At 39.2% G+C, this 9,434-nt stretch overlaps 1 protein-coding gene across 1 annotated transcript; it reads right to left on the reverse strand.

The window, feature by feature from the left end:
* Positions 1-272: 272 nt before the first annotated feature.
* Positions 273-1,268, reverse strand: LOC147438283 (uncharacterized). The gene has a single exon (XM_086486728.1). It carries the CDS (start codon positions 1,266-1,268, stop codon positions 273-275), a length of 996 nt encoding a protein of 331 aa, XP_086342854.1.
* Positions 1,269-9,434: the final 8,166 nt, after the last annotated feature.

Here is a 9,434-nt window from a genome sequence, read left to right on the forward strand (position 1 = left end):
GCTGATTCTTCCATTGATTGTACGTGTGTTTGTGTTGGTACATTTTGTGGTGCATGTGTAGTGTTCTGTACCTGTGTGATTGTTGTGTTGTGGCTCATCTGTGTAATGAAAGTAGTCGAATTGTGCCCATACAAATTCGAAGTCTGATCATGTGTCAGTGGAAGCCTAGAGCTTTTAAAGTGCACTTCCCTATCTTTTAGTGATTGACTTTGTGCAATAGCGGCAGTGTGACCAATATTTACCTGGTTAGATATCATTTCGTCATGTGTCCTTTACTCAATTTGGTCTTGTGGAGTTGAAGGTGACAAGATGAAAGCTGCAGCTCTTTTCGAGAATTTATCTGCAATAAGCTCTAATTCATAGCATCTTCCATCTATATCATAGCTCTTGTCCCCAATGCGCGTTGCCCATAGTGTCCTAGGAACTGACTCGCTAAATGTCCTTACCCACGTGACTTGAACCCATCTTTGTCCATTAGAATCTACATAAATTGGATCTTTCCATCTCGTCTCGTGGATCCAATGAAGGGCTATTGGTTCAGGTTGCTTGTTGACTTCTGAAGTGGTTGAAGGAAATTGTCGTTTACACATGGCTTCAAGGAATTCCTTCCTACTGACTGTGTCTTCGTTTTTTGGCAGATTGATTATAGTAGGCCCCTTCTCTTGAGTTATTTCCCTGTTCTGAGCTACCACTATATCTGCATTGGAAGCTAAAGGTAAGCTCATTATCAAGCGGTAAATATTACCACTTGTCGTCGACACGTATTTGTAACCCAACTTTGAACCATCTTCATGAGCTATGAAGCATTGATCTGGCTCTTCCGTCGCTTGTTGAGGTGTTTCTGCTTTGTACCATCTACCCTCCATATCTCTATAGAGACTACTACCGTTTTTGTCCTTGTAATTTGAGTTTATCAAGTGCACAGTGACTCGACAACTGCTAACCTCTGGAAGATCTTGCCTGTGCAATTTTATTATGTCCAACTCACTACCTGGTTTGAGCTTCATGTACACCGATCCTAAACAATCTTCCATTAGGTTCTTGTGTGAATTAGCCATGTTGGTAGCTTCGTCTACTTCCACAACCTGTATTGTCGGGCTTTTCAAAGCATTTTGCGTAGACTTTAGATAGCGATTTTCTGCATCATCCATGTAGCATGGAAAGTCTTTGAAATGACCTATTAACTCCAACCTGATGCCAACTGATTTGATTGTTATTAATGAGCTTGAAGCTGCATCATAACTGCTTTGATTTGCCGATGTTGCCATTGACTGTGGTTGTGGCATCTGCTGCTCCATTTTTCTTTCAACCCTGTTACTGACCTGTTGAGCACTTGTATTCCCTTTTTCTAGCCTCTCCCACGGGTGACCAGTGGTTTTCCTAATTCAAAGCTCTCTGCTAGGCTTAGCTGTGATCTTGACGATCTGATTTACCTATATAGCACCATAGTTGGCAAGATACTTACCATTGTTCTGCAACAACTACTCGCCTTTGTGATACCTCAATTTCAGTTGATTGAGGGATGAAATTTTCTCTTAATCTGCAAAATTGTAGATTAGCAAGGCACTTTTGACCTGAACTAAAACGACCTCAATTTTCCTATTGACCGCACACTTTATATGGCGTTTAATTTAAATTAAACCACCCCGCAGGTGACCATAGGTCATCCGACTTCTGAAATGTATCTGTCCGCAACTTTTGCTTTTCTGGCCTCATTGTCACTCTTATCCCTGGCACACTCAATTTTTTTCGCTTCAATTTGCTCTTTTGATGACTTGCATGGAAAGTTTTGCCTGGCAATGCTCAATTTCCGGCCTCCTTATGGCCACTACCAGTTACTACAGCTGCTTTTGCCCAAATGTATTACCACGTTCACAAACTCAAAAGATAGTGCTCTCCGATGTTCATAAAAAAAGCTCGATTGTAGTGCTATGTACCAATTTTTTTACATGCAATTCAAGCACTAAAAGCATGCTCTATCATAAGCCCGGAATTTGTAATACTATCTCATGGCTATCAAACAAGCACCGTTATAGGCTTGCAGTGAATTTTGCATTCAAGTCGATCACTAAAATGTATTAAGCAATGCCAAGCTCAAGCATAAAATTTTAACCAAACATCCATGCAATGTTATCAAGGATACTCATAAGTGAAGTTCTCATGCTTGCTTACAAGAAATTTTCCTTTAGTGACAAGAGGAATTGCAATAAAGTCATGTACTAGAAGAGTGCGTAAGTTGAATTTTTATGTCGTGAAGCTCATTTATGCAAATCATACAATCATAGCACACAATGAGAACCTGCGCCGATGCTTAAATAGCATTTTTTTTTTTTTCATAGAAAGCAAGAGAAAAGGTCATAACTCAAACCTCTTTTAACCATTGGACTGCAAAAATCAAGCACTTCAATTCTAAAAGGAAAAGTTTTGTAATTTTATTGTGACAGCATGAGCCTCAGGCAATTGAGCCAAGGAGAGTCGTTGACTCCTTCTCCGAGCTAGGGGGTGGGAACGCAACCCTTTTTTAAAAAATATATAATTTTGTTTTTGATTTCCTGAAGAAAAACTTGCTGACTGCGAGTTGGAGGCCTCGCCGTGCAGAGAGACGTTCAAGAACAGGGGTTGCAACTGCGGGGCCTACTCGAGCCGCTAGAGAGAGAGTGTAGATCTCGAGCAAGGCTATCGGGATTCAGGAGTGTGTGTGCTTGTGTGTCTCGAATTGCGCCAAGCAAGTAAAAAGTCAACCAGCGCTGGACTAGAGGCCGAAAATGACGCCAGGTTTTCTAGCTTGCAAGCAGACAAGGCTGCTGACATCACAAGGGGAGAAAGGAGGAGATAGTAGCGAATGCATTAAAAAAGTTATCTTCAGCAACAATCGAGAACGTAGAAGGTGTGTGTGTGTGTGTGTGTGTGCGTGTCTTGACAGAGCCAGCTTCGGCAGCCAAGGCGGGACCAGGGAAGTGCGCTACAGAGGCGGGCAAGGAAAGGCGAGAGAGAGAGAGAGAGAGAGAGAGAGAGAGAGAGAGAGAGAGAGAGAGAGAGAGAGAGAGAGAGAGAGAGAGAGAGAGAGAGAGAGAGAGAGAGAGCCATGTGTGGTGTGTGTGGGTTTATGACAGGCGGACTTGCAGCGAGATTAGCGGGATCAGGGGAGTGTGTCTTTTTGTGAGCCAAGGCAAGACTCAGCGGGAGCTGCGGTGTGTGTGTGTGTGTGCGTTATCAAAAGTGGGGTGGGGTGCACATGGGTTTGGGGCCGACTTGGGCTACTAGAGAGAGAATGTTGTGTGCTGAGGGGCGTAGGAAGTCTTGGGCCTGGGGTAGCAACGCGTAGGATGACTAGGCCAGGAGCATGCGCACGTAGGAGGACTCGAGGCAGAAACGCGTAGGACAGCTAGGCGGGTGCAGAGCGTACGTACGTCTCGGCCAGCAGTAGTTGCGTAGAAGGGTAGGTCAGGGCTGCGTGAATCACGACGAGACTAAAGCCGGGCGGCCAGATTCGTCCACGCAGCGAGACAGGTGAGACATGTAATTTTTTTTTAAAAAAATTTAAAAATTTTTTTGGATTAAAAAACCAAAAATAAAAAAATTCACACAAACTAAAAAACACACATAAATCAAAAAATAAATACAAAACACACAAAAATACAGGTTTTACATTAAAAAATCCAAAAATCATTCAAAATTTCAAAAAGGCTCACAAAAAATTCAAAAGCTCACAAAATAAATAAATAAAATACACAAATAATCAAAAAACACTTACAAAAATACGAAATTGAACACAAACAATAAATAAAAAACATAAATAATTCTAAAAAACACGCAAAAAATCAAATCATGCACAAAATAACTAAAAATCATAATTAAAATATAATAAATAAATAAAATACCAAAAAAACACAAAAATAATTCTAAAAAAATAAAAACACAAAACACAAACAAAAATAGCAAAAAAACAAAAATAAATAAATAAAATACACAAATATAAATAAAAAAATCAAATCTTATCAAACAAAAAACCTAAAAATGTAAAAAAATTTAAACTAATACGCAAAAACACTCCAAAAACAAAAAAATTTGCCCCGGCATTCCACAATTCACCCGAATTAAGCAATTTATCAATTTTCTGAGTATAATTAGCACATTTGAGTAAAAATTAGCAAAAAATTTCCAAAAATTACCAAAATTTCTAGATCAGCCCACCGGCCTAAACGTTCACAATCAAGCAATCGAAACACCGAAATTGATCACTTACTTAATCAAAATCGCACAAAACATCATTCTTTAAGCACACAAATCGTCTTGAAACTGCGCTTAAATGAACACAAAAATCACCCTCTCTTGCACGATGACTAATCGCACTCAAAACAGCATTTTGCATCAATTAAACATCAATTCAAGCATCCAAATCTCAAATTTAATCAGTCATTAACACGCTTTTTGCATCAAATCATGCACACAAGCATACATAACCAAATTTGACCGAATTTCGGCAACATTTCGACGTCACAACGGAGTTGGAAAAACATAACCATAATTCATTGACGACCATAAGCAATCACATGCTTCTCATAAGCAAATTAGACTCCAAAACAGCCCCAAATTGCCCCAAATTAGGCACTTCCGCCTACACACAAGCGGGCATAAACCGCACCTAGTTTTGCATTTTATGAATGCACATGGTTCATGAACCAAACCTGCACATAAAATCACAAAATTAGCATTAATTTCAGCACCTTAATTAGCCACAAACTCAGCGATTAAGCACTTGATTAGTGCCCAACACAATAGTGTGTGTGTGTGTGTGTGTGTGTGTGTGTGTGTGTGTGTGTGTGTGTGTGTGTGTGTGTGTGTCGATCCCGTAAAATCACCTACACACAACCAACACAAAAATCAATGTGTAGCATCGTTTAGCATGAATGTAAACACATAATCATCATGGACATGCATCAAATAATCAATCCAAATCAGCACTTTGCAAAATGCCCAAATAATTAGTGAATGTCATTAGTGAAAAATAGTGATTAATAGGTGATTTTGGCTACGATTTGCGCACAAATGGAGTAGGATATGAGTATGTGGATCACATAGGCATGTTGTCCATACAGCCAACTCACTTTCTACTTGTGTGTAGCACAAAAAACACTTATCAATCAACGGGAAATCAACATCAAAATTAGGGAAAATTAGTGAATTTGATGGTCAAAATTAGGGATCAAAATCAAGAACTAATGATGTGTGTGGGTTGTTTTGTGATGTTCTAAGCATAATCAATTCTAACCCACGCACTAATCACACTAAAAACCACTGAATTAATCAACACACCTAATCTAAAAACTAACAAAATTAACAAAAAATTAGGCAAATTAGTGTCTTCTAATCACACCAATGGCACCTCTAGCTTAGGCAATCGCTCCCCGACAACGGCGCCAATGTTGGGACGTCATCCTAGCATAGAGAGGACATCAACATAATGTCAATCCAAGGAGTAGGATCCGGCTAGGGCATGGAAACACACAAGTGGCTTGTGCGTGCCAAATGGAGGATTAGAAGGTGAAACCTACACACAAAGAAAGCTACGGAGTGGGTAAGATGTTGCTACGAGGAGTGAGCACACTACTTACTCTACCATTCGGCCTAATCTCTCACACACAAGCTTAATCACGCACTACTCTCTAATCAATCACTAATCCAACTCTAATCAAGCACACAATGAGCATAGAATGACCACACCGGGCACCAACACTCTACACAAGCCTACACACACTTAGTAGCATGCTTAAACAAGAGGGAAATATGAAAAAAAGAGAGAGATTATCAAAAAATCAGCCACTAATCTTTGATTAATCAAGCATTGATTACACCATGAGCAAATGAGAGAGAAGAGGTTAGAGTTTAGCTATTGGCATGAGAGAGAATCGTCCATGCACGCGCGAAGGAAGCTCAAGAACTCCATATCCTTCTTCACAAAGCTTATCTCAAGTGAGTAAGAATCCCCTTTCACATTGTGTGTTTTGAGTTATATAATCTCTAGGCTTTTTAGAAGTGGCCAGGCACCCAAAGGGCCAAACTTACTTAATATGCTATCTGCACTGCCTAGGATCTAAATATAGCTCAATGTTTACAACTTGGAACTCTTGATGAGCCCAAAACATAATTACAACCCGTATTTGCGGTCATTTGACGAAAAATCCTAAAACTTAAGTGACCGTCGATTGTGACCGTAACTCCATAGATAGTCATCAATTCCAACTCTTCTCTGCATCTGTTACTTGTATTTTCTTCATCTTCATCTTTACTTCGCATCCGCATCATCTGGCCTCATTAGCATTTACTAAAAATAGTAAATAGCATTTTTGACTAGTCCGTTTGGCCATTGTTGACTTAGCCGCCAAACACTTATAGAGTCACAGGTCCTTTTTTGGGCCGAACGTGATTCTTAATTCGGTAACCACTTCTAAAAAATTCTCATTTGTTTACCGACATAAAGGTACAAAACCAAAACAACTGAAAACTTGGGGAATCATGCTCATTGCGAAGAAGCCATTGGTCCAAATGAGGGTTGTAATTGGTTTTAGAAGATGAGCATATGTAAATGACGAGTCGATAGTCAAGGGTCGGATGTCCTCTACTAGTGTACCGAGCATATAAAGATCGTTGAAGTCTTACATTTGAGTTGATTTACAATATAAGAGCTATAATCCTTGATTGGGTTAAAATAGCTTTTATACATTGAATTGGTTGCATGGGTGGGCTACAATCCTTCACTAGGTACAAGTAGTCCCCAATTGGGTGATTATATCGAAGATTTATTTGCGTTAGTTCATGCATTGGTTTATACAGAGAGTGCATTATTTATTAGTACCATAGATTATTAGTGCATGAAATGACCAATCATATATTTTATTGCTTTCATTTGTATTTTCGTAGAAATTGAAATTAGATATGTCTTATTGTTTGTAAATCAAAGTGGACATATAAATAATCATTATAATAATAATTGCATAGAGATATTCATAGCATTGTTATGGTTATTACGCCATGTATAGACTACATTGCAATGTGTATGGTTGCTCACAATATAGGTGATCGATATGTGGATTGACTAGCGTGCATTGAAAATCTCATAGTGTGCATCATTGTTACTTTCATATTGAATGGTTTTTAAATCATAATATATATTGAAAATTAAAAAAATGTTTTCAGAACTGAACATCTTGTTCGTTTCTCTTCAGTTTCAATTTAAAAGCAATGGAGAAAAATGTGGGCACAAGTGGTACGAAGAAGCCAAAGAATAAAAAAGCTCTTGGCAAAGAGTGAGATTATGCTTACAACATATGCGGCCGATATATGGAGTGGCAATGTAAATTTTGTCACACAACAAAATATGGCGGTGCACCACGTATTAGGGATCATTTTCTGGGTAGCGCTAAAAACAATTGTAGAAAATGTGAACATTCTCAGGCACCTGCAGTTGCAAAGCGTTTGAGAGAAGAGCTTGCCAAAAAGGGTGGCAAGAGATGACAAACATATAGCTCTGTGCCTTCGAATCAAGAGTTCCCATAGCCAAATATTAACTCCACAGATCCTGTAGTGACGCCAACTAACCTTGGAGAACAACCTGCGCAAGGAGAGGAAATTCTAGGCAGTGTTCCTTTTAAACGTCACAATGAAGGTGGACTTTGCCAAATACGTCAAAAATCATTACATCAAAGCTTTCGAGTGCAGTCTCTAGAAGAAGCACAAACAGTACTCGCCAAATCAATATTCTTTACTGGAAGTGCTTTGGTCATGGTAGACAACAATCATTGGAAGGCTGCTTGGATAAAAATCGGTGAGTTTGGTCCAGGATTTTCAGCTCCTTCTTATCACACGATAAGAAATGTTTTCTTGGACAAATGTTACATCGAAATCAAAGAGCATGTTGGAAAAATAATACTTGGGAATATTTCGCTTTCAAGATGTACGATTGTGAGCGATGGCTGGTCAAATGTTCAGAGAAGACCGTTGATCAATGTAATGCTGGTTTGTCCAAGGGGAGAAACGTTTATAAAGGCGATTGATAGTTCTAGTGCAATTAAAAGTGGCAAATATATTTCTGAGGTCTTGATTGATGTAATTAAAGAAATTGGTGTTGAACATGTCGTTCAAGTTGTGATGGACAACACAAAGAATTGTAAAAATGCCAGTAAATTAATAAAGAAGTGCTTTCCACACATTTTTTCCAATGGTTGTAATACGTACAGCTTGAACTTGGTGCGGAAAGATTGGTACACTAGCGAAGAAACCACATGGTTCGCCAAAATAATTGATACAGCACGTCAGGTTGTGAAATTTACCTTGAAACGACAGAGAGTGCTCGATTTGTACAGGATGCGCATGTTAGTGATGCTGAAACTTACTGTTGAAACTCGGTTCTGCACACACTTTTATACCTTGGAATCACTTCTCTGTAATAAATGTTCTGTGATTGACACATTCAATTGCGCGGCCTTTGATGAATGGCAGCTTGAGCAGAAAGAAACAGTGAAAGATAAAATTACATGTCTACGTGGCAATGTAAACAAGGTTGCTTGGTGGAGGAGTGTAATGGATGCATACCATGTAATGATGCCCATTATGTTCACGATCCGCAATCTTGATCAAAGGGTGCCAAACTTGGGCAAAGTGTGGATGACATGGTGGTCAGTCCAACAGAGTCTTGAAAATTCTGAAGAGCTGAAAGAATCTGTAGTAGAGAAGGAGTGGCAATTACCATTCTCTAGCAAACAGCGGAAAATTTTGGCTAAGTATTTTCATGCAAGGTGGAAGAGCGCTCATAGTCCACTCCATATCGTGGCTTACATGCTCAATCCAGAGTATTGGAATTTAGATCTGATATCCAATACAGAGGTGGTAGGCGATTTCTATCACGTGGTCAACACGTTCTACTCTAACGTTCAGGACCGAATTGATTGCATCAAAGAAATGAATGCATTTAGATTATAAGAAGGTCCTTTTGCGAATGATTTTGTACAGGTAATGGCAAAAGAGCAACTTGCATGGAAGTGGTGGATGATGAATAGTGAAGAGCATTACTCTACCTTACGTCCTCTTGCAATGAAAGTACTTGCACAATGTGCAACAAATTCAAGTTCAGAGAGAAACTGGAGTATGTACAAGTATGTTCACAGCACTATTCGCAACAGACTATTAGCAGACAGAGCAGAGAAATTAGTGTATATGTATTGCAACGAAAAGATACTGAATCACATCGAAAGTGTTGGCTACGAGGAGGAAATGCCAACCTGGTTATATGATTGTCAAAACGAAAATGAAGAAGATTTCAATGTTGGTGTATCTCAATGCACTGTAGACAAAATAGAAGAGAATTTGATAATAGATGTGGAGGTTGAATTACAAGGAGAACCACAACACTCAGACTTAGAACCAGATAACAACTC

Source organism: Adiantum capillus-veneris, chromosome 17 (assembly GCF_014529385.1).
Source record: "Adiantum capillus-veneris isolate H3 chromosome 17, ASM1452938v2, whole genome shotgun sequence".
Classification (NCBI taxonomy): domain Eukaryota; kingdom Viridiplantae; phylum Streptophyta; class Polypodiopsida; order Polypodiales; family Pteridaceae; genus Adiantum; species Adiantum capillus-veneris.